This window comes from Barbatula barbatula (assembly GCF_947034865.1).
Source record: "Barbatula barbatula genome assembly, chromosome: 20".
In the NCBI taxonomy this organism is placed as follows: domain Eukaryota; kingdom Metazoa; phylum Chordata; class Actinopteri; order Cypriniformes; family Nemacheilidae; genus Barbatula; species Barbatula barbatula.
Window position 1 is genome coordinate 10,823,820 of NC_136783.1, and position 26,615 is coordinate 10,850,434.

General features: G+C 39.0%; 2 protein-coding genes across 11 annotated transcripts in view; one reads left to right on the forward strand and one right to left on the reverse strand.

Annotated features, from left to right (window-relative positions):
• Positions 1–22,160, forward strand: part of slc25a26 (solute carrier family 25 member 26) — a 43,193-nt gene extending 21,033 nt beyond the window's left edge. For 3 of the 10 annotated variants that reach the window (XM_079483440.1, XM_079483442.1, XM_079483441.1), the window contains 5 exons: positions 8,569–8,613; positions 13,238–13,307; positions 14,701–14,765; positions 17,048–17,121; positions 21,672–22,139. In XM_079483440.1, coding sequence (XP_079339566.1) covers positions 8,569–8,613; positions 13,238–13,307; positions 14,701–14,765; positions 17,048–17,121; positions 21,672–21,768 — 351 coding nt within the window. In that variant the 3' untranslated portion in view covers positions 21,769–22,139. Of the gene's footprint in view, positions 1–8,568; positions 8,614–13,237; positions 13,308–14,700; positions 14,766–17,047; positions 17,122–20,089; positions 21,164–21,671 lie in introns of those variants that run through there. The other 7 variants (XM_079483444.1, XM_079483443.1, XM_079483445.1 and 4 more) reach the window with 4 other exon arrangements.
• Positions 22,161–23,387: 1,227 nt separating this feature from the next.
• lrig1 (leucine-rich repeats and immunoglobulin-like domains 1) overlaps positions 23,388–26,615 on the reverse strand; it is a 28,772-nt gene continuing 25,544 nt past the window's right edge. The window contains exons 15-18 of the mRNA XM_079483447.1: positions 26,055–26,489; positions 25,838–25,969; positions 25,478–25,750; positions 23,388–25,369 (exon numbers count right to left, since the gene is read on the reverse strand). Of these exons, the coding sequence (XP_079339573.1) occupies positions 25,179–25,369; positions 25,478–25,750; positions 25,838–25,969; positions 26,055–26,489 (1,031 nt within the window). The 3' untranslated portion in view covers positions 23,388–25,178. The remainder of the gene's footprint in view (positions 25,370–25,477; positions 25,751–25,837; positions 25,970–26,054; positions 26,490–26,615) is intronic.

The window sequence follows — 26,615 nt, forward strand, 5'->3', positions numbered from 1 at the left end:
AAAACATGTTTTGTTACATTGGCTTGTCAGAGGAAGCGTTAACAGCATTATGAAATAACGGTAATATCTATTGATTTTTGAGATGATCACACAATCCAGCTATTGTTTTGAGCATTTATTCTATTTTTACATTAGAAATGTTAGTGAAAGGAAATAAAATAAAAACCTTTTAAATATCAATCTGCGTGTATAATGTACATTAAGCTGATATTCATTATGTTTTCTTAAATGTTTTTTGAGGAAAACTACTCCGAATTATGTCACGTCAGGCTATAATGTGGTTATTACAATGTGGATGTACAGTTGATCCTTTACAAATAACTTTTATTGCTCTCTATCTTTGCAAGTGTTTGTTTGGGCCACATCATTATCAGGCTGAGGTCATTGCACAATATTTATGCTTGTTGGTTAATGTCAGTTTCGTCTTTACAAATGCATCTCTCAGCTCCTCGAGACCCGAGTCGTGTACTAAATTCTGTTACCTGAACGGTTTATATGACAGCTCTGAATGCTGTCACACCCTGTCCGTCCAAACTCTATCTTGTTCTGTCCTCATCTGTTCCCTCAGGACCACCATCCATCTCTTATCTGTCGATACCTAATAAGACCAGCCGCAGGGCATCCCATGTCACATAATACATATTGTAGGAAAGATTTCCTCTGACATCACATTCCACGCTTTTCGTAAGGGGCCTCCATGCCAGATTGACAGCTTGTTTGTTGGCATGACATATGCACCTGTGACTTACATTGTTTACTGTTGGACTTAAATAACCTATTAGTTAAGCGCAAAACGGCGGTGTTCACCTGTTCGAGTTAGAACAATGGATACAATCGGATCACTTGTAGCTGATGCATGTCGGCGGAAGACCGGATAGCTTGTTGATAGGGGTGCAGTCTGTGTTTTTACTCTGCTTTGTTCACTTGATGTCAGCCTGGCACACTTGCTGCAACGGGACAATGCAACCGTGGCCAGAAAATTCCTCAACAATGTAAATATTATGTGATGGTTCTGGGAAGCGTTTTTCGCTCATGTCGATGGAATTGCGTTGTTGAATATTTGCCAGTTGACTGATTCCAAACAGTCCTTATCCACGTCACCCCTCCCTCCACTTATTCCTCCTTTCTTTACCCCTCCAGCGTGAAACAAGTCTTAATTTGTTTGGATATTATTGCCTGGAGTTCTTACCTGTCACAGGCGCTGAAAGAACCCTGAAATCTGATTGGACGGTTGCAACATTCCTGTCCCCCGATTGGCTGACTGGGGATCTGCTTCAGGCCTGGTTTGGCTTGTTCAAGCACGGTGGGTGAAAGTGTTCATGAGATGTTGAGGTATTGTGCCTGTCAGTTAGAATTTCCCAGCCAGTGAGTAAAAGCGCACACAAAAGAGCTGGGAAGACTCGCGGCGCTGCTGAATCATGCCTTCTGCGTACTAAACAGCCAGAAATGCTGCTGCACGACGAGTGTTACGGGAAAGTTTCTGTTTAAAACCTCAAATCAACCTCTCCCCACGTTTTTGACTTTTGAATGTAATTTCAGTCAAGGGAGCTGTAAGAGGGAGTAGGCCTCATTCCTCTCCACAGCCAAGTTTTTATGGCCATAGGGTAGTATGAAACGCAAGACAGCAACCCCCCTCCCACACCACCTCTGATAAACTGTTTCAAGCATCCCGCTGGCCTGCTTTCACATCATTGATTTTCTATTATTTATGTGTTTGTTTATTTTCTAATAGGTTTTATGGTGCTGGAAATCCATTTTTCAAGAGAACTTAAGAAAAGTGTCTCCATTATTATTAACCCTGACATCAAGCTATTGCGTGATACTGTGAAAAAACATCAAACTGAATTGTGGGTAAAACACTAGTAATTATAGGTATTGACAGAGTTTTCGGTAAATGGTGATAATCATAGATGGTTAAACGTAATATGGGTTTAGTCTGTAATTAGTCGAGTTTGTTCAAGCTCATAATGTTTGTGGGGTTAGCAACTTGAACCAACAGAGTATATCATTTCATACCACAACGTTTGTGCTACATAGATAAATGATTATCAAACTTATGGACTTATCGAGGAGAGGCGGGATCAGATAAAACTGAAGATAGTTTGATGATTTTTGCATTGACCAAAACCACGTCTTCTTTAGAAAATGTAACGAATGAGGGCTTTGTTATCTTGTGATGCAAGAATATACAGCGTCGGATACAAATACGATTTAATCAGCATTTTTTAGATGTATTGTGGCCATTCCAGTCCAGTGTCTGTTGAATTCAGAGGCGACGTAAAGTCATCCAACAGCAATGTGAAAGACACATGACCATTGATCAAAACAGAGGTTGTCACATAAAAATTTTATTTGAACTTGTTATAAAAACATGTACAAATATGACCGTTTTATTGATTTTAAGGTGAGTTTAAACTCGTTTTTTTGCTGTATTTGAGGTCTGAAAAAACACAGAGCATCATTTCTGTTATTTGGACCTGTTTCTCTAGTTTTTATCTTTGCAAATAAATGCAAATTGAAACAATATTTGTATTTGCAATGTAAATTTGGTAGAAATATTGTTGGTAGTTCACAGAATGAACTAAAATGTTATTTAACCTTAACACGTACTGTACCTATAAATTGTAAATTTAGAATAACTGAAAATGATTTTCAAATGATGGAAACTTTTTGCGGCAGTATTGTTGAAGAGAGCTTTTTTCTATAAAGAGTTTTCCTTCATGATTAGAAAAGTGAAGATAATAAATCTCTCTGTCAAACACACACACACAGTACCGTGGTGTGCAAACATGCCTGTGCAAACACAAATGTGACACCTACACGTGCACGCACCTGTGAAGAGGCTCGTAAATCACTCAGGATGCAAACAGGTTCAGCGACATGTTTGACTTTGGGCAGATGGCTTTGCATTATAAAACTGGCTTTCTGTCTCGCGTTCTCATCCCCTCCTGCTCTCCAGCAATTTGTTCTTGTTTGTTCCTCATCACACTTACACAAGTTGTCATTTACACACTCTTTGGATAAATTTGCTTAAGCTGTAATCGTGTCAGGAAAGACACGATTATCTGTAAAGAGAAATTTCTACGAAGGCCACATGCAGTGCTTTATATACAGTGCCCTCCACTAATATTGGCACCCTTGGATGGCTGTAAACATAAATCTGCATTTGTTTCTCCTTTTGATCTTTTATACAAACAAATCAGCAAAATTCCAACGTTTCATTAAAGTAAAACAATTTGAAGTGGGGGGAAGATCACATTATGAAAAAAAGGTTTTTCCTCTAACACACTCTGGTTACAATTATTATTCAAAACTTTCTGCAACCTCCATTTGCATGAAAAACAGCTTTATGTCTTTTATGTCTCACAAGGTTTGAGAATATATGGCAAGTCAGCAGAGTCCATTGCTTCATACAGAATCTCTTAAGATCCTTCAAATGTTGGTGCTCTCTTATCTTCAGTTCTTCTCAATCATTTTCTATAGTGTTCAGATCAGGGAACTGGGATGGCTGTGGCAGGATCTTGATTTTGCATTCAGTGACACATTTGTTGTTGATTTTGATGTTTATTTTGAGCCAGTGTGCTGACGGCAAATCTAACCACGACCCATTATAATATTTCTAGGAGAGCAAGTCAGGTTTTAATTTTGTTATTTGTTGGTATTTGATATATAAAATGATGGCATGTATCTGAACAAGATGTCCAGGACCTCTGGTATAAAAGTATGTTCACAACAATAAAGCTCTGGCGGTATATTTAACTGTGGACATGGGGCATTATTTTTATCCCTGTGTGCACCGATCTTGTGTTATTGCTGCCAAAAAAACTATTTTTCATTTTTATATGGCCATAGACCCCAGTCCTGCTTGAAGTTCCAGAATGGCAGATTAATATTGTGGAGTTTATTTTTGCATGAGAGCAGAAGATTTGTTTCTTGAACAGTGTCCCAAACAACTTGTGGTAATGGAGGTGCAGTTTTCCTTTATTTTTATTAAATTCTTTCTGACCCCAAAATTCAACTGAATACTGAAATGTTCCACCTGTGCTCTTTGAAGAGTCTTTGGCCACTCAAATTCTTCTCCTCGCTGTGCATTGAGACAATATAGACACACATCCTGTTTCAAGCAGATGTTCAACATCTCCAGTCCATTCAAACGTCTTGATCATTGCCCTGATGATTTTGTATTGTTTTAACTATTACCTGAAAGACATTTTGTATTTTGTGTAGCTCAACAGAACGATATATTGCACATCATATATTCTTTGGTTTTATCCATTGTGATAAAAGATTAAGGGGGTTTGGGCTTTGTGTTACTAATATTTATTCTCCTGTGAAACAAGAAGTCATGACTGGACAACATCATGTTTCTAGTCACCTTGGTGTGCTAAGAAAATGTAAAAATCAATGGGAATAAACTTGGGAGATTTTTTACACAGTTGGGAGATATTTTACACATAAGAATGTCTAATGGTGCCAATAATTGTAACCAGGGTGTGTTAGATAAATACTTTTTTCATAATGTGATATTCCCCCCACTTAAAATTGTTTACTTTAATGAAATGTTGGAATATTGTAGATTTTTTAAATAAAAGAAAAAAAAGGAGAAACAATGCAATTTATTTTTACAGCCTTCTTTGCTCATATTTACCAAGGATGCCAATATTAGTGGAGGGCACTGTATATTATCTGGCAAAGTATTCTTAGTAGGCAACATAATTGAGTTGCTGAAATGTAATTTATTTCCTAGTGGTGAAGTTACGAATTGCAACCAACAGCTCACTTCAGCCCATCTCCCCTGCCCATTATTCCAAAATATCTCTCTTTGTGTTCAACCAAACAAAGAAATGTATACATGTCTGGAAAAACTAGAAGATGAGTAATTCATGACAGAATTTTCATTTTTGGGTGGAGTATCCCTTAAGGTAATAAAAACATAAGGCTTCATTATGTAAGGTCTTTATACACCTCAGAAGACAGCGTTATATTATATTGCATTTCTGTCAATAGATCCTCCAACAAATTACACATTGGACCTCTAAAACACTGTTTACTTGGGTAGCTTGCTAGGTTTTGGAACAGATGTGTGTGTGTGAGAGACAAGGCCGGTTAAAGTGCACATTTTCCACAGCTTTCAGTAATAAATTGAAGATTAGTCTTTCCAAATCCAGTTCACCTTCAGTCCGTCTGCCGTTCTCATGTACTGCTGAATCACTACTGGACTGATGACTTATCCATCTGGCCTTCATCTACTTCCTGTCATTCAGTCCCACTCTCTTTGCCTCTTTTTCTTCTCTCTCCGAGCGTCTCTGGAGTGGCCAGTATGTCCTCCCGCTAGACCTGAGCAATATCCTTTTTCTGCTTTGCTTGAATAATTCGTATTTTTATTTCTGCACTGCACAACGCTGTCTTTCTTAACTCTGCTGTCACTTTGGAACACATTTTAGTCAGTCCTGTAGAATTGTGATTTCATTGTAATTCTTTTTACATCCAGGACTGTTGTAGCAATGTTCCTGCAGCTCAAATGTAGTATTATAAGTTTTCCATTACGAGCATGAACCTACTTTAAAGTTAATGGCAGTAGGGAAGGTGAAGGTTTGTTCTCGCTCTAGGAAGCACTTGACAAAATTCTTTACAGATCATGTGGACGCACAATTGTTTTATTTGTTGTCCTGGAAGACCGAGCCAGTACATTTGAGGCACACACTTTTATATAGAAGCTGACAGACATGTTGAACAAAAATTGTTAACGCCATGAAAAACTTCTCAAAATCATTTTAACTTTGAAAGTGCCTTAAATATCCCAATGGGTACTCATAGTGGGTAGTGAAACCATTTATTCAAGGTAGTTCAAGGAACCTGTGTGATTTTTGAAGAACTTTGTAATTATTTCTAAAGTTTTAGAGCCACTTTTACACCTAGAAAGCTCCCAAAAATGCATTTGGATATTCTACCCTTAAACATGTATTATAATAAAAGTAATTATAATTATTTTTATTTTATTTTTTATTTATAATTTGACTGGTAAATTGTGCACTTAATTCCAAAAAGACAGATTCTAGCAAAATTACTTTCTATATTTAATTACTATGAAAATATAATTTGGACTCAAATGGAGAGAAGCACATTAAAACACACTTGAATCTAATCAAAGAAAATGAAAACGAATGTGATTTAAATGAATCTAATCGAAGTGAATCAGATTTGAGATTGATCTTTCTTTCCTCTCATTGGTATTCATGCAGTGCTGTCTGACCTATTAAAGCCATTTGTCAAATAGCATACAAACCGCAACCCCTCCAATCAGCCTTCATTTAAATGCATTTTGACATCTGTTTTCCCAGATGCCACACGGGCAGCCAAGAGCCTGTGGAGTAGTGCAGAATACTAATATTCTCTAGCTAGCACACCCATGTATACACACAGCCGGCCTTATCTCTCAATGACGGTTACCTACCTGACAGTTGCTCACCGACAGCATCGAGAATCCTTAAAGAGAGAGCGTGTGATTCAAAGAAAAAGCCAACATACAAACAAACAACATATAATAACATGCAAGTCAACATTATATATATATAATAGTTGTCCAACCAAAAACTAAAAGCGTGCTGGATTGTGTCACTAATATCAGAGCACACATGTGCCGTCATCCACTGAACTAACTCCTCATCAAGAAGAAGCTCACTGGCCTCTAGTCAAAAACCTGCTTTCCATCCTTCTGTCTTTTCCATCTCCATCACGCGCTCTCTCGTCATCCATTACAACCTTATCAATATAAATCTGACCATCTGCGTTGTTCAGGCGCCACGTCTCTGCCAGAAGTGTAAGACTGATGCATAAATCAGCTGTACCTCATTGCCTGCAGATTCCTCAAAGCGTTCCACTTCTCCTGAGCACCGAGACGCAGAATTTATCATGTCAGTAATAAAAGACAGGTGGCTGATTTAGCTTTTGGAAGAAGCACACACACTCCCCAGTGTCGGGTCACATTGCACCAATCTGTTCTTTGGTTTAAAATCAGGAGATATGTTTTTGACAGTTGTCACGATGCCCACGGAGCCTTTACTCTGCTGTTATCAAACCGTTTTACTTGAGCCAGTCAGTACCTTGTTTTCAAAGACAACCTTTGAAATCCCACTACTTGTATGGCCATTTAGCATTTCTTTGTACACAGCTGGGCTGTGTACAAATAGTGCAAGTATGTAAACAAATGGAAAGAAGGATAATTATAGTAAAAGAAGGATAATTATAGTAAAAGAAGGATAATTATAGTAAAAAATAAAATAAAGAGTGATGTATGTTGTGCAACTTAAAGTGGTTTATAATATATGTTAATATATAAAACAGAAATAGTGTATAGTTTAAACAAAGGTTTACGAAAGCGAAATATACATTTAAGTAGCAGAATAAAGGGATATAATAATATAATGTTATGTACATATATTGGACACATATTGTACAGCTAACACACAGCAGTCCTTGTGTTTCCTAACAGATACGTCAGTTTCTGATTGTTTGACAGACTTTCAAACGTCTGGTGTATGAACTTTAAACATTGTCCGTATATCTGTGTATTTTGTAAGGAAGTGGACTTCCGTCTCAATTTTGTTGAGATCACAGTGTAGACACAGTCTCTGGTTCTGTGGCAGCCATGTCTCTCTCTCTCTCTCTCTCTCTCTCTCTCTCTCTCTCTCTCTCTCTCTCTCTCTCTCTCTCTCTCTCTGGTGAATGACAGCCAGCCACAGGATTTTTAGATTTTGTCAGACCACTGTTCAGCAGTGACATTGATTTCCTCTCTTTTTGCCTAATTGGTAGAAAGGGAAATTTCTGCCACCTCTGCCACTTTTGCTCTATCTCTCTGACCACAAACTCTTCATTTATTCATTACGTCTCTCAGATTTTCCGTCTCTTTCACACATACACCCACCCACCCCTGATGTTGGGTTTCCATATTTATAGGGACTTTCCATAGACAATGATTTTTATACTCTAAAAAATGTGTATTATATCCTCTAACCCTCACCCTTCCCTTACATCAGACATCATTCAGTATGATTTATAAGCTTTTTTTAAAAAAACAAATCTCCCCTCAAAGATGCCAATACCATTATTGATATTGTGGGGACATTTATTTGTTCCCCTCATTTTTGGGTTTAGGACCACACGCACAAACACACACTCACACCTAGCGGTTGAGAATTGATACCAATGATACCAAACTCAACCCTTCCTTTCAAAGCACTACGGTGGCTGACACAGGACTCAGATGTCGTCACATTTTTGCTTCTTTAAGAAGGCGATAATGTATTTACGAAATGCACACTGTAGAGCAGTGTATATAGATAGAAACAGCTCATTCTAAGGTAATAAAAACATAACGCTCCATTAAGTAAGGTCTTTAAGCACCTCTGAACACAAAGTTGCATTTGCAACAATTGCATTTATGTCATTCCCTATTAACTGACATTCACATTCCAAAATCTTGTTGCGATGCACATTGTTCACATTTTCATGATGTCCTGTTTCTTTATAGAAAAACTCTTCATGTATTTATCTCTGCTTCAATTTCAGATCCCGTTCTCGCTGGTGCAGTTCCCTCTCTGGGAGTACCTGAAGGTATCATTTCAATTTTTACGCTTTCATTCTTTTGCATTCTCTCATTCTGCTCTTATTTGGCCCCATAACATCACTGTAATGAAGGAATAATGACCTGTTAATGGTCTGACACATTTACAACTCACTTTGACTCTGTATCTGTTAATCACGCTCTTTTCAGATAATCTCAAATTGACGCCCTCACCAACGGTTAAACCGAATCGTAATTTCTCACAGCCAACTGTCTATTTCCCTCTTCATTGTCTGGTCTGTGTCACATAAAAAAATCTAGTTTCTGAGCATGACATCATGTCTCTGGGTCGAGAGCAGAAAATTCCATTAGCGATCTTGGCCTAGCGACCGGAGCGGAGCAAAGTAGGACAGGCATTGGAGGACAATAGCACGTGCAGCTGTGAGAGAGCGTTAACCACCATTCCCTGCCGTAATAAGAGGCGTCATTCTAGGCCGCCCCTTTGTGACACGTTCAAAGGCATTCTCGCACTCTTCTGTTTCTTCTGTTTTTTTTCACCCGTCCGGCCATCTGTGCAGAGCCGTTGGAATGTGAGAATCTTTGCTAAACTCTTTTTCTTTGAAAAGCAAGAAAGCCTACATGAGACAATGCCACAGGATGCCAGCGTTCGCTTCATACAGCTGCGTTGGTTCATTCAGCGTTTCCCAGAATTCCACATTCAGTTTTAAAAGACCATGGAAACAGGTTTTGTCCTGTGTCAAAAAAGCTGCTCTTCTCTGTGTCCTCCTTCATTTCACACAGCAACTTTCGCTGCTGAATTGCTCTTTATACTGACATCCTTGTGTCTGTGTGTGTTTTCTGCCTGTCAATTTAAGAGATCTTCAAACAGCTGAATGGTTTTGCAAGCGGTGCGTTAGTAAAGTGTAAAACGGCAATAGCAGAGGGATGCAGGATTAAGTTCCATATGCTTTATTTCTAACCACAATGCACTTGTGTGGTCTCTTTTTTCCGCTTGAAAATGATTCCTTAAAGGGGTAATTCACCCAAAAATGAAAATCCTTCCATCATTTAGCACATCTCATGTTATTACAAACCTGGAGGACACTCTTTCTTCTGCAGAACACAAAAGAAGATATTTTGAAGAACGTTGGTAACCACACAACACTGGCCCCAATTGACTTTCACTGTTTGGACACAATACCACAGAGACATGTTTTAGAAATATCTTCTTTTGCGTTCCAGAAGAAAGAGTCAGAAAGGGTCTGGATAACATGAGGGTAAATAAATGCACACAAAATTTTCATCTTGGCTGAACTGTCCCTTTAAAGATCTTGTGAGATATGTAGGTATATCTCGGCAAATGATGGCAATTGTTTATTCTTCACCAATCCAAACAGATTGATGGGAATTTATTTTATATGATTTAACGTAAACCAAGCAAATCTGACCTTTTGTAAAAAAATTCTAACAAAAATCGTCCTGGAAATGTTAAAGGTACAGTAGCAAATACCCCATGTAAAGTGCAGAAAGAGGACAGATGTGTTAGTATGAAACTGAATTATGACCGTTTTGGGTGCATTAAACCCCGGCAAACACTTCAAGTTGACTTCAGGGAAAAAATAATATGGGTATTTAGTATATGATTGTATGTGGCCCTTTAATTCTGTGTGTGTGGGCTGACTCATGTGCATGTTTTTAGTTTTGAGCACAACGTCTGGTGTATTGTTAAAGCAGGCCACACAGAATCCACAAAATAACCCAATTCTACAATCCTCGCAAGTATTTAGTGTCAGGAAAACCAAACCCTTAAGATCACCAGACCACTTCTCAAGTCATTCGCACCAAAAACAACTTAAGCCCCGGCATCTGAGCGGCAGGCCGAACTAAACCATCTGTTCTCTTCGGCGTATCCCACAATTCCCAAAGTTTATCTACTAACAATCCCCTAAACTCTCTGCTGCTCTTATACAAAACCACGAGCAGCTGTGTCATTACATCACCCGGCCATTTTTTCCCACCGTGCCCACTCGACGTTTATGTGTCAGCGGATCAAACTTATTCTTGTGATTAAGTGCAAGTGTGCCACCAATAACTTGTAGTCTGGTTTAGTAATGTAAGCGGATATTTGGAAGGTGGTGTGTTCCAAAAATGCATGCTAATAAATCTTAGGTTAACAGTTTAGTTACTTTATTAAGAAAAATCAAGCTAATGTGGCTGTTTGGACTTGGGATCTGTGATGTTCTCATTGAGGCCTAAAGAATTTCACAACCACCGGCATCTCGGCCCTTGCACGACCCCCTGAACAACCTGCTCATTCAACCTCTCATCTGAGCTATCACACTACACCTTCGCTTCAATATCCTCAGTGGCTTTCAATAGCTACCAGAGTCCTATTAAACCCACTTTCACACAAGGCTGTCAATGGTCTGGCTCCGTGATTCTCACAGTCCTTTATTAAAAGCATATAACACAGCTGGGATGCTGAGATTGCCGTGTCAGTTTATCTTGCTTGACATCTTTCCATATGAATGAAATCCACCTGTTGAGGTCTAATGTAGGAATATCGCCATCTTCCCTACAAACTTCAGTGAACATGAGAACAGCACATTCAACACCATACGTCAAGGCATGCTTACAGTATATTAGTCATGTTTTATCCAATATGAAATAGCAATATAGTTTTTTGGCATTTATTAGTGTTGCATGTTAATGCTAGTTAATATCAAAGCAATTATTAATGTTAGTTCATTGTGCATTAACCAAAATAACCATGATTGTAAGTCGAATGTTACAGGTGTGATTTTGCTGGCTGGCACTGTGGCCCGTCCTTTTGTTTTGAGGTAAACTTGCTTCCAGTTTTCATTGAGTGTGACCGGGATGAATGGATGATGTCCAACACAGCGTTCTTTGATCCAAAAAACAAAGCCTCTCCCTTAATCTGACATCTAATGAAACACACATGATGTACAGACTTAAAGGTTTGTGTGTGTTCTGGTGTACAGAGTTGGAGGGGATCATTCATAATTATTTCATGCTGTACTTCAGTGTTTTCCTTTCTTAGCCATCAGATGCTCCTAGTCTGAGGCCCAAGGGGAACTTCAACAATTATATGCATAATAACGCCAATCGAAAACAACACCACCCCAGCACAACAAACCCGCAATGAAACCAAACCACCTTTTTAACACTTTAGCATTCGAATATTTTACTTTAATTTACAGCATGCCTACCCATCCACTTCATCTCTGTAAACCTGCACTTAAACTACAATTAAATCCTAAAATTAGCACAAATGTTGTCATTAATTGAGATGCTGTCAAACCTGTCCCATCTGAAGCTACAGATCACAACTCTACTTGCATATAGGTCGTCTTTTCCACAAGAGAAAATTCTGTATTTTGAGGCTTCGATGTGTTTCCAGACACAAATGTTGTTAAGAAACATAAAACTACGATTTTTGGTCCTTGTCTAGTTTACTTAAATGAATTCAACTCATTTTTGTCACAACATGATTGTTTCATGTTCAGTCTTGCAGTTGGAATAGCAGCATTGTGAAAAATCGCACAGGCAAATGTGACTTGTGATGAATTGTTCGCTGCAGTGTTGAGAACATTCGACAAAGTTTGTTTTGTCGTTCTTTTTTCATGTAACTATTTCACTTTAACACAGATCTTTTTGTCACACAACAATCTTTTCATGTTCAATCATCAAACTTAGTCCAAGTTGGTCCATTCAAGTTGGTACTACATGATTGATTTGTGTTTTCAGATTTCCAGTTCGCATCATGCTGTGCAAGAGACTGTATTAAGTTTAGTTAGTAAGTGTTATATTATGTGTTTTTCAGTAAAGAGAAAGACTTTGTGTGTTTAATGTTCATTTATTTTGGGATTTTTTTATGCTTGTGCTTAAAGGGATACTCACCACCAACATTTTTATTTTCATCAAATTAATAAATAAAGGATGAAAAGATATTTGGAAGAATGTTAGCAACTAATATTTCTGGGACATCATTGACTACCATAGTAGGAACAATAGTTTTTTTTTCATGATAACAAAATTAGATATTTTGAAGATAAATGAAAAGTCACATTAAAAAATTTTGAGTTTAGAACTCTGATCAAAATCTGAAAGTTAAAATTATGTTCATATAATTGTACATGTTGATGTTAGTCCTACTGATTTTTTATTGCAATAATTTTGCTGTATCACCATTGGACACAACAGCATATTTGTCAACTAACCATATACAGTAGACAGCATAGTAGGTTGTAGAACAATATATTGGCCCTCGCCAGTATCTCTCCTGTGCTGTGTAGAAACACTGTGTTCAACAAAATCGTCCATCTGTGGCTCTCATCAAAGCTCGATATCGTTTTTCCTTCGTTTCTTGGAAAACTCTAAACCCGTATGTAAGAAAATGTTTTTTTCCAGAAACTTGAGTGTTTGCATGTGTGCACAATAGAACAATCTGGGACAGCGTTCTGCTGAGCTGTGGACTTCTCCATTTCTTTCTTTCAGACGTGTGGAAAACGAGCCCATGACATCACACTGGATGTGCGGACGTTAAGATGGCCGTTTGCTCAATTCCCATACGCGCAAACCCAAGGGCTTTGTGTTGTTTTTTTAAATGTGGCTGATGAATGTAATAATCCCCGGTTCTCTCTCTCTCTGTAGACCGCGTGGTGGAGGAGCCAGGGGGGAACGCTGGACTCTTGGCAGGCAGCAGCATGCGGAGCTGTTGCAGGTGTGTGGGATTAGCCTTACAGCGCTGAGGTCTGGGAAAGCAAGAGGAGGGGAAAGAGATAGTTGGGATGGAGTCCAATGCCAGGAATACCCAAACTTTACCCAGTCACATTCTTGTATAATTCCACACAGGTCAAGACGGTCAGGTTGTTACAAGCCGATACAGAAACAAAAAGCGTACCGTCATCCCCCCTTCCCTCACTGACCTCTTGTTGCCATCGGACTCTCTGTAACTTTCATAGCTGTTGTCAGCAGTCATTGAGTTTACCGAGTCCAAACTAGATCCAGTCTACTGTGTCCAGGCCTATCCTGTGGGACAGCAAATCTGGCCCAGGGGCCCTCGCAGCTGTCTAACTCCCCAGTCACCACGCTTGCTGGAAAACATCTCAGGCCAGGATCATAATTTACCATAGTTCTTACCAGGTATTGAAACTGCAGGGACTAGGACACTTCACCCGGGGAAAGGAACATGGCCGCGTGCCACGCCACCTGGAGAGAAGCCTTGGAATCAATTTGTGTGCGCACATGTGCTGCTCCACCACAGATGTATTGATTTAGGTGGATTGCAGTTGTTAGCCGCAAATAAATGTGTATTGTGATGCATTGTGTCACTGATGGTGGGGTTTGCTGCGGTTTGCTGCAGCTGTGGCATTGGGAATATCTGAAAAAGTTGCTTTTTGATACCATTGTGCGCCTCTCTCACTTTTAACCAGACAAAATCTTCTGGGTTTAATATAGTTAAGGTATCGTGACATGCTGTGGATGACAAGTGAAAATCATTAAGAGATTAGCGTTTGAAATGAGTAAAAACGACGTGTACTTGCGTGAAGCCTATGGAGAAGACTATAACATTAAGGGACAGTTCACTCAAAAATAAAATTCTGTCATCATTAATTCATCCTCATACCGTTTAAATCTGTATGTGACTCTTTCTGCTGTAAACAAAAAAGATATTTTGAGAAATGTCTCTGTGGTTTTGTTTTCATATAAAAATTATTATTTGGACAATTTCATAGCAATACAGTTTTTCTATGAAAAAATGAACAGTGCTTTAACAAATGCAAGCCTCCGAAAGGCTTTCCCCATAGACATTCATTGTAAGCATGTTACTGTACACATGATTTCTGTTTATTTTTACAAACTGATAGACGAAGCTGAATAATTGTCTGTTAATTGTCAACGTGCCACAGATGTTCTCGATAGAGCTAAAACCTAGAACATTCCTCTAAGGACACATCATTTGTGCTCCAGGGATCATTGAATCGGCTGTTAGTCCAGTGAAATTGAGCATTATGGAGGAGTTTATTCCAGTTTACAACACGTGGCTATTGTTTCCTAGATCATTTATACAGAGTGAAGGTCATTTATCAGCATACTATGTTTTTTTTGTCCAGGTGGGGTAGCAGCATTCGTCACAACTCCGCTAGATGTGGCAAAGACTTGGATAATGTTGGCCAAGGTAAGACTCTGGGACTATTGTTTAATTTCTCTGTCTCCTGATGCCTCCCAGATGGAGAGCAAGGTGAACAAACAAACGGCCCTAATGTAGACAAACCCCACAGAAGTGAGAGAAGGGGAGACAGAATGCAGAGGAAGAAAATCCTCAAGTAGAGACACAGCTTGATCCGATCGCAGGGTCAGCCAGGGACGCTACTGATGCACAACTGTGTCCAGTCAAGACTCAAAGCAGACAGTCCTGTGTATGTGCATGTTAGATGTCAGAAGACATTTGTATATTCAAGAGTAATTTTCATTTGTCTGTGGCTGAGACTGCACTTAAGACCTCCAGGTTACAGACTGTACAGCCATTTTTAGCTTTTGCACCCTTTATAGGGGAACACATTGTTAATATGGCACAATAATAGCCTCCAGAAGTCATGTTATGAGTGCAGCACAATCTCCAGAGAGGGTTTTGTTTGTTTGTTTGGAGCTTTCAGATATGGGCCAAAACTTTTGAAACCAGGCCTGTTTTTTGCTTGCGATGTTTTGCACGGTGCAGAGTGTTGGAATAATGCACATGCCTTGTGATCTTTATTTCTTGATATTGCAGACATTTTGCTGATAAGATAACAGCGACCTCACATTCAACCCTAGTTACTGTACTACAGTATGTACAATAGGGGTGTCACAATACTGGTATTGTCAATAACAGTGATATTAAAAACCATCATTATCCGTATTGTGTTAAATAACATTGTGAAACGCTGTGAAAATATTGTCAATTATTCAGCACCCATTAAAAACTATTGCCTTTTGAAAATATGGCACACTCATATTTTCAATGTGATTTATAGGCAAAAAAGGAAACACAAAATAAACAAAATGAAAGATGTAATTGACTGATTACATTTATTTGTTAAAAAAATGTAATAGTTATGGCAATAATATTATAATTATCGGATTATATGAGTTTTATATCAGTTTTTATCCAAAAAAATTCAAATTGTATACAAAAAGAATGCTATACGTGAAATAAACATACAAAAAACAACATTACAAAAATGAAGACGTAAAATACTGCCCTACAAAGGCAAAAGAATAAATGACTTTGAGAAAAATGTGGATCATAACTGATGTTATTTACATATGCAAGTCTAAAAGCTACAGTACCGGTATCATTCTATCAGTATCAGTTAGCTTTTTTGCATAAATCATCAATCATAACATGACGAACATGGCCATTTTAAGAGGTACTTTCAGAGTTAGCGAGAAAGTAAGGCGACTGTGTGTGTGTTGGAATGAGTGAAGGATGTTTTTTTGCACCTGTCTCCTCTCAGTATCGGCTGACAGACTGATGCGTTTTGGCAGTGGAGGTGTCACGCTTCAGGTCATTACTTAACGTTGCCTTGTGTTTGTCCAAAAATTTGACCAATTAAAGATATAGAGACCTTGTTTTTAGGCCGATCGGCCGTACTTTTGTGCGCTTGTGTGTTTTGGCCAACCGACGCTCCAGGCTGTTATCCAAGCCCTGTGGGGAACTGCTCAGTGTGTACTGGGCTGCTCAGCATACAAGCAACCGAAGAGTGTAGATACTGTAAAATATGATAAATGAACCCAGTCTAAATTTAGAGCCGGGAAAATGTTTTCCGCCATCTTAACAGCAACTCGAAAAAGTGACCTGTGCACAACTTGCCATGCTGGTTGTCCTGGATGGTTGCCTGGACGTTGTTTTAAGGTTGCTTGAGATTGTTAAAACATTTTTTAAGCGTCTAAAAACATTTCTATCGGTTTTTTATCTTTAAGATGATTACTTACGGGTCCATGTCAAAAAGCCTGCAACTTTGTAATATTCTGGTGCGTAGAAAGGAGCAGTGGCACAATTCATATGTAGTACAGTCCTCACATTTTGAGCATTTATTTCTGCATGATGTTACAGGATCAGGTACACACTGACCTTAAAAAAGCACGAGCACGAGTTATAGTGTAGCATTCCTTTTTTAAGCGCCACTTATTTAGCCGCAGATTTCCAACCGTATGTTTATAGACTGCATTGGAAAAACGACTTCCCACATGCACACAGCAGCATGTATGTGGTTTCTTAATAGGCAGTTGTAACGTTAACAGTTCGCTGTTTCAAAGACAATGCTGCAGGTTTATAAAAGATAAACCGTAAATATGTGTAGAAATGGCCGGGTGGATAAACCAGCGACAGAATGGGAGAAAGACAGAACACACAGTGTGTCTGACAGGCTGATAAAGACAGATAATCCATCATACCTGTGTTTTGTATCTCTTTCTCAGGCCGGGACGAGCACAGCTAGTGGAAACATCCCTCTGGTTCTGTATGAGGTGTGGAAAAGCAGAGGAATACCTGGGTGAGTGTGAATTACTATGAATTGCTTGTGACACTGCATTCCTCCTTCAACCTGAGTTAGTTTGACAATCATTTTTTAAAGTCATCTTTAGAGGTGTGACGAGATCTCGTGGCATGAGATTTCGCGAGATCCGACTGGTCTTGTGAGAACACAATTTCTTTGCGTAATTGGAGTGCTTGGCTCAAAATTGCGACAACTAAATGTAACCAGTGCGACCTCAAAATAGAGTTTTGAGTGCACATTTTCTTGTGGTGTGACACGTTTTCAATACTGTACAGAACACGCTAATAACTGCACAAAGTATGTGCGTGCTGCTGTGAGCTTCAGTGACCGGCCCGGTCATTCATTCCATGCAGCGGTTCTACTTCCCACCGCTTTTCTATGTAAACACCCGCTAGACAGACAGGTTTCAATATTCGCACGCGTCTCTCAAGTCTGCAGCGCCTTGCGCATAAATAAGCACTAGTGTTTACGGCGGCTTCGGGAGCGCACGGCTGATCAGCAGCTTAGCTGACTGTACCACAAGTACAGAATATAGCAATTGCAAGTTCACATTAGATTATTTTAAATTCATTCACAGGCAAACCTCTTGAAAAACAGATCATCTGTCTCTTACATATGTGCAGTGTTAGCACAAAACATGATGTGTTTATGTAGTATTAACTGTTTCTCGGAAGGCTATGAGGGTTCAGTCAATGCAGGAAGGTGACAGTGTGATATGATCGCCACCTCTGCTAACATGAGCACTATGCAAAAGCATATAGAGAAAACAACCACATCTCTTTACTTAAAGTTACGCCTGATAAGAAAACAAAGCATACATTTTGTGCAATTGCTGCCTGTCAGTTGAGTTTGTGACCAAAAATAATTCAGTGTTAACATATTGTTTATTACTTTTTAACTGTGATAGCTTTTTGCATATAACTCATAGAGGTGAATTTTGAACTGAATTTGTTCCCACCCCTAAACTTCTGTATTTGGTTAATCTTATGTATACAGCAGACTGGGATGTTCTCAGAATTATATTTAAAACAAGCAAGCAAGTATATTGAGCTTGAAGAATTTTGAAGAGCGTTTGTAAGTGAACAACTTACAAGGTATTCACTTGCATTGGTTTAATGTCTATACAATAGAAGTGAATGGGTACCGCCGTTGTTCAAAATCTTCAAAATGTCGTCTTTTGTGTTCTGCGGAAGAAAGTAAAACAGGTTTGAAATGACAAGTGGGGGAATAAATGATGACAGAACTTTCCTTTTTGGGCGAACTGTCCCTTAGGGTTATACACAAAGTCAACTTTAAACCTAAAGGAATTCCAAAAATCCTATATTGCAATCCTCAGAAAAAAGGGGCTTGTAAAAGAAACAAAGAGCAGGAAAGGGGCTCGGCCACGCTTGCATAAGGCCGAGGAAAACTGCTGCATGCCTTGTACAAATTGGCCGGCTTTAAAGCTTTAATTACTGTAATGGCTCCAATTGCAGACCAGAGAAGCCTGTAAGTGCTTCCATGTGTGCCAGGGCTCCGTGCAGCCCTTCTAACTACACCAAACCAAAACAACAGCAATCAAGAGCGCTGTGTGCCCGTATCCCCAACTTTGAAGTGCCGCGACAAAGAATCCAAGCCGGGAGATGCAAACAGTAGGCTTTGCTAAGCAGGATTTTACAACCTACTGAGTCATGTTAGCAGGATTTGAGAATTAGGAACGGTACAGTATCTTAATACGTAAGAGCTCTAGTTGCACTGTTAAGTTTTGATTATTCATTAGGAATGTTCCAGTGGTACACAGCCTGTCTCTATTCAGTTCGACATTTGGAAAGAACAGTCGTAAATGTACTTTAGCAAGCGTGTGTTATTTATAGGGTCATTATTAGAGGTGTTTAAACCCAGCTGCCGATGACTGACTGCCTAGCACGGCTGACCAGGGTGATGATCTCAAAGTGAGTCAGCAGCACATTGTGACGGAATCTGTTTCTCATGTTTCATTTCCAGATTAGCAGGTTGAGGAAGATTCGTGGTTAGCTAGCAAGATTTAATTTGCATTTATGATTTTGGTAGATGCTTTTATCCAAAGTGACTTGCGGTGCATTTAAAGGCACATTTAAGTTGCACAGATATATCGGCCAATAATCGGTATCGGTCAATTAATAAAATGATAATAACGTTATCGGACGATAGTTTAACAGCGGCCGATGATCAGGGCTGATATGTCCTGTCAATCAAAAGAGAATTTTTGCTCTGTATATAGAAAATGTTTAGAAACATCACCAGTTTGATGGTCAGTATTACTAGTCATTGCATGAATTAATAACAATACAAAAATAATAATAATAACATATGAAAATAGTAATTTCGCTCTGAATAATCATCTCGATGGAGAAATTTTGTATCGGTGCATCTCTAGTACATTTATTTTATCAGTACACTGTAAAAATACCCATAAAAAACTATTATTTTAGCAGACAATTTTTATTACACCCAAATTGTAAAAAAAATGTAATTGACTTTTTTCCTGATTTCCAAAATACATGCAAATTTTTTATAAAAAAAATAGTAAAATAATTTTCCCTGGTATGGAACCAACTGAGCTATATGAACACTTATAGATAAATATACTAGATTAAAAAGACAACTGTTTACTGCTGTCTATCTGTAGCATCATATCTATTTGGTTTTAAATCAAAGCTCAGATCTTATGTACTCAGTGGCTTTTAATGTTCCACGAACAAAGCTTGTGGAGTCAACCTTTGCATTCCATTTCTTTTTTAAACTATTTTAACAGGAAAATCTGTATAAATGATCAAAGTTGTGTTTAAAATGAAAGCTGCCATAGACATTTTTGATTTACATTGCGGAGGAAAAAGGTCAGAAATAACTCAAATCGTGCATGCAAGGTTTCACATTTCTCACTTTGTGCACTGTATGTAATGCCAACCCCATGCACTGACAAACTGTCTTTGCTAATTCGTTCCAGGACGTGCGTGTTTGCTTATCGGTCCACACACACATGCTCGCTCTGACATGGCATGTCTCTGTAAAACACATGATCCCTGCGGAAGCATGCTGAAACGGCAAGTTCTGCGAATCGCTGGAATAGTCCAGAGATCCTTGACATGTTTGGCACCTTGTACAGCTTTGCAGTCGACAAAATTGATGTATTAGCGGTTACACCCCCTGTGACCTTATTTCTAATTTTAGGACCACCCCACCCCCTTTCCGAACACTATTATCCCCCACAGGTGTGATACACTACGGTCCTGGAAAGGCTGGTATATTGATACAGTGGTAGAATACATTCGCTACGCGGCAAGAACAGGACAAAGTAGACTGAAAGAGAAAAGCAGGAGGCTGAGAAGAAAGAGTGGATGAGAAAGAACACAAGAGAGTTTTTTTGTGGAGCGAGGTGGGGTATGGGGTGGTTACATGGTTACTGGAAGCTTGAGGGACGTGTGTGGATGTCATCTGGTCATCAGTCATGCGGAGAGCCCCCCAGGGGCCAGCGCTTATACCAAAAGCAGCTGTGTGGAAAAGAGCCTTAGGAGACTACAGTACTTTCATGGCCTGTCGCATCCCTCCGACCTCTCCAACATCAACAACCCCTGCGCTGCACATTGCTCTTCAAACGCTCCCTAATCTGTCAAACAACACTGTCAGATGAGAAATATGGAATACTTGTTTCACAGAGCATAGTTAATGTTTATTTTTATGCCTCACTGTAAACGCAATGAATGGAGATCAGATCCATGCTGATATTGCAGTATTGTTTTCTACTTCACTTGAATGCATTTGTTGATTTTATAGACAATGAAAATGTAATAATGCCATGATTGTGTGGGGAAAATATTATTTTGTATTCACTTGAATTTCTGAACAATGCTTATAGTTATCTGCCCGACTACAAATATTCATACTGTATATGTGATTTGTTATTGATTTAAGGGCCCCCAAATGTAGCCCTTTTACAACATTTCATATAAATCTTAGGAGTCCACAAAACGTGTCTATGAAGTTTCCAAAGTTTATAATGTTCATTGTTTTAAAGCAGCTGTACATGAAACATATTGACTATAAACAAAACATATAAGGTTACACAAGTACAAAAAAGAAAAGGTGAAAACACAGAAGACAGACACTGACATGTAGAAAGTTAATTATTTTACTTAATTATTTAAGTTAAAGAAAAGTTAATTCTTTATGGATGTTAATTTAAAGGTTTTGTATATTTGTACTGCAAGACAAAAGTACACTTAAAAATGCATTGTTTTTGCAGTAAGTGTATCAGAATATCCATTATTAATTCATTTTAAAAATAAATGTATAGCCTTGTCTTTAAGTAATAGTTCACCCAAAAATGACAATTCTATCATTATTTGCTCACCCTCATGTCATTAGAAACCTGTGTGACCCCATTGACTTCCGTTGTATGGGCACAAGAGACACAAAGATATTGCTCAAGATATCTTCTTTTGTGTCCCACATACGAAAGAATCATATACAGGTTTTGAAGGAAAAGAGATTTCTAACTCTGGCTTTTATCTGTTTCATGATGTGCAAAGACTGTTCGCTGGCAGCATCCCCAGAATGACGTTCATCAGCATGGGAGGTTTCATCTTCCTCGGAGCGTATGAGAAAGTGAGCCGTACGCTTAAATAAGTGCCATCTCCACAAAACAACGAGGCCGGACTTTTTCCTCATCCTATCAGAATCAGCAAAACAACAGTCTGATATCAGAAGCTAAACGTAAAGCAGCTCTACAGTTGAGCGAGAGGTTAGCAAGCTCTGCGGTGGTAAAGCTCTCTGTCCCGGTATGAACTGGTGGTCTTGAGGGGCACAGCTAGGACACCTGGTGCCTGGATAAAAAGATCACATAACACACAGGTTTGCATTCCTGCTCAACAGTGCACAACATATTGAGTTTAACTGCCGGAATTCCAGTTCTTCAACAATAGATCATGTTGAAACTTAAATGTCATGTTTGCATTGGATATATGAAAGCCTTTTCTTAAGCAATAAAGTGGTTTTACAAAACATGAATGTCCAGGTTTAATCTTAAGACCTTGTCTGATTTATAAATGTGAGTTGAGAACACACAGACACATGCACACAGTCAGGCAGAATGCATTAGCTGGACAGATTAGTCCACAGGTGTGAAGGTTTGTCAGAGCTGTCATGAAGCTCAAAGCACAAGAACAATACTCAGCAGTCAACTGTTTTTGCCCTGTGGGCTCTGTCAACAGCTACCTTTCACCGGTATGTGCTTGCTTTCCAAACAGTTAAAAGATGAGTGAGGCTCAACAGATCACGCTTCGACACAGCTTTTGGATATAGCACTTAACAAATATAAAATGTAGTTTCAAAAATACTTCAGAATGGAGTTACAGATTTAGCCTGAATTGAGGGACTTTTGTTGTTGCTAAACATTTCCAATGAAGAAAATGTTTATTTCGCTTAAAATAACTGGTAACAGCGCTGAAAAGTTGGCTTTGAAAAAGGCAAGCAACGGTAACATTTGTGTATAAATAAGCAAAAATGTGAGAGTGTCTGCCTTTTAGATACGGTGTAGTGACACGAGTGTTTCATCAATCTTTAGGTTTCTTAGATAGCTTTAGCAGCATCAACAGTGTAATAGTTAGTTTATAATGAGAATAAAGTGAAATAATCAGTCTTACCATTAATTCAGTTACCAGAACTAGATGAAAAAGACATTTAGATTTCAGGGTCAAAAGGGTCAACCGCTCGGCGCTCAGCAAAATTCATTGATGACCCAAGGCATAGGCAGTACAGAATATCTTGCTATGTGACATGCATATAGTGAAGACAAATACTGATAAAATACTCAGAAAACTATTCAAATATCATTTTAAAAGTCGAATTTGGATTTAAGTGTCTGTAAAATGCAACATTATCAGTTTTTATTGTGTTCATTTGGCTATAGAAGATATGAAGAATTTAGTTCCAGTTTTCTTCAAACATCATGTTTTTTTAGTAATTATATCTTAAATCAAAACAAAACCAACTGCAGTTTCATTGGTATTCATTGGAAGGCACAATTTGAAAAGTTAGTCATCTAATTTTGGAACCAAACTTAATATCTAACACACATGTACTTTACATATCGTTCATTTGCTAAAACGACTCTTTTTTTGACTATTTGTAAAACGCAATGATTTTTTTCATTGCGCATTCTAATAAATTGAAATCAAATTGCAGTTGTGGTGTTTCGATTAAGTAATAGTTAAAAGAACCCAGAAAAATAAATAAAAACATGATATCTGAAAAACTGAGATCTCAATTTAGATCTTTGTTTATATAAAATCACATTCATATATTTAGAACAAGATAATGAATTATTACAAACATGAACTTTTGTAACCCTACAGAAACCAAGAAAAATTGTGAAATGCTTTTAAAAATGACTGATCACTGCTTTAAAAACAAACGCAGACCAAAGCGTGTAAAACAAATCATGTGACTTTTATAAACACTCATATTTGACACTTCAACAGTTTTAGCGATGTGGGTGTACAGCTGTGATTAGAGTTCATTTCAATAAATTAAATGATCTTAAAGAGGATGACCACACACGTGTGCGCTAACAGGGTTTCTTCACAGAGCTGGATTACACAATCAGACCACAAAACAACTGCAGTCAATACAACAGTTTAAGTATTCAGGTATCACGTCAACCTTTTCTTGCGGTTAAACTGACTATAACAGATATCCAACTTGTCCCTAGGTTAGTAGAGATGTTTCACTAATGTGGCCTAGAAATACAAACCTTGGCTGTCAAACAAAAAACGGTTATTTGATTTAGACTAACTAATAAGGACCGTATATAGCATTAGCTACTTAAGTCTTCAAAAACAATGAAAGGTCGGCTGGTAAGGTGTTACAAAAAAGAAATACAGCTTATTCCCTTAACATGAAAACATTCTGTGCTTGTCCCATTCAACCAGCTATTTCGAGAGCTGCTCTTTCCCTTTAGTTTCCCTTCTTTGCAGTTAGCTAGAAGACATTAGATGTTACGTTTGGATGATATTCACATTGATTTGTTATTTCACCAAATGTGTTATAATAGGCAAAACGATTTAAAGTTGACTTAAACATCACAGGTATACCCAGGTGAATGCAGCAGCTTTAGATGGCAAAACTGACTCTACATACTGGTCAACGTATGCCTCATAACGTCTCAAAGTGCTTCTTTTATGCCAATATTTGTGTGTATTTGTACCATGAGGGAGTTGAAAAATGCACTTACAACAGTCTATACCCGATATCTCCAAATCAGTTGTTTATCTTGGTTTCCAGTTAAAATACTGAAATAGTTTTTTGTAAATACTTGAAAACGGAATCTAATTTAGCAGCAACTACAGGGACTTGAATCGAGTTGATTTTTTTTCACAGGTTGAGTCCATAGACTCATTGTATGTGCATTTCTGTACACACATTTCTTGTACCAGCTGAGATATCAGTCTTTTTTGTGGTAACACACAGATCCTGTCAGTATTCGCTATGTATTGTGAACATTGAGTTTGTCTAAAACGTCAAGTGCACAAAAAACTTTCTGTGAAAAGTGTACAGACAGATGCACGGATCACTGCTCTCCCACAAGACCATGTGGATACTTTGATCTCGCAATAAGGCACTGCTTATAAAACTGGGAAATTCAGAAAATAAAATATAACCACTCTGTTCTGACCATGCACCAAATGGAGTTCAGCACTCTTTTGTAAAAGTTATAGAATACATACGTTCATATATATTTCCATATGAAAACTCTTATGTACAGTTCAAAGCCCAATGTTATAGCACTCTCATACATTTGCATGCGTCAAATGCAAGTCACATTTCTGAAGAGTGAAAGACGCCTCCCTGAGGAGGATTTATATCTATATACAACTTTAACGCTCAGATGGGAAGTCATCATCCCATTTAAGCTTTGCCTTCAAACTCCGGACGCCCCGTTCTGCATTCAGATAAAAGGGGCCAGCTTTGTGTGTGCCCCTCAGTATGAGGTAGCAGTTCTCAGTGCAAAAAAAAGATTCCAAAAACGAGGTGCGGTGTTAGTCACAGGCCCGTCTTAAGGGTTCGCTTTCGCCCAGGCCGGGATCTGCCGTGTACGCATGCCCATTGGGTAACAGAGTCTGTGCGAGCTCAGATTCAAGGTCAAAGTCTCCACTGGGTAAGAGCTTTACCGGCCGATGGTATTCCTCTCCAAGTGAGGGAGGTGTGTCTGACCTATTCACCAACAATCCTGAGAAAATGAAACAGAAAGTATTAAAAGGAAGTGCAGTCAGGCACATTCACATTTATGACACTTTAATCCAAAGTGACTTTCAATTGAGTTTGTTTTCCTGCTCACCTTTATGTTCATTGTACTGGTGTGATGCGGGTGTTATCAGCACCCTGTCATGGTTGGTGGGAAAGACTGGCGTTAGGCTATCTTTCCTCACTCCGTTGGGTGTGCCGTTGCAGTGGACTTCTCCATTTTGACTGGTGAAAATTGCCGGTTGGTGCGTCTGCTGATACTCCAGACCTGAAGCGGGCGCTATCTCGTGAGTGAAGTAGTTACAGTGTTTGGAGTAGTTGGTGCCATTTTCCAAGCAGTCTGTGCACATGACTGATCCATCATAGCCTGGGTTGAAGTATGAGAGAAGGCACTTGTTAACCAATGATGTCTTGTGTGAAGACCTTCCAAGAAAATCTCACATGGATACTGTACCATTGTTCTCAATGCGTCCATTAGATTGAGATCCACCATTAGACTCCACTCGTATACACACGTCCTGTCTCTCTGATAAAGTGCCCTGCGAGGACAAGTAACTTGGGACATCAGGAGGGACGATAGTCTCATCTGCAAGAGGCAAAACCAAAATGTTTTTATAAAAGTCCTATACAAACAAATACTACAAACTAACCCAGCGTGAATATATATGCACCTGTGTTAACACTGCACTCCTCACTCTTCTTCCTCGTCTGGTAAATAATACACACCCACACCAGTGATGTCACCACAATGCTGGTCACCACGGCGATAACGATGATCCCCACGGTAACAGTGCTGGGGCTGGAGAAGGGCGGACATCCTTCTTCAATGCGCTGGTAGACTTTTAGCTGGCAGTGAGCGCGCTCTGTGCCGAGCGTGTTGGACATGACGCACGTGTAACGTCCAGCGTCTTCTAAGTTGGTGCTGCGGATCACCAGGAGCTGGTTTCCAGGAGTGAAGTGGTGACGGTCGCTGGGTTGTAGAGGCTCATCCCCCTTCAGCCAGGTGATTCGAGGAGGTGGGCTGCCTAAAGCCTTGCACTGCAGTGCGACCGTCTCGCCCATCACCACGTTACGGTCTTCCATTTCTTGCGCCATGTGAGGGGTTTCTGAAGGAGGATAATAGGAATGGGTTTTAGAGTTAGAAATAGACACAAATGAAAACACAACGGCTCTTTTTTAGCATCACTCTTGAATCAACTCTAGGTATTTTATCAGCCAGCTTCTTCTTGAGG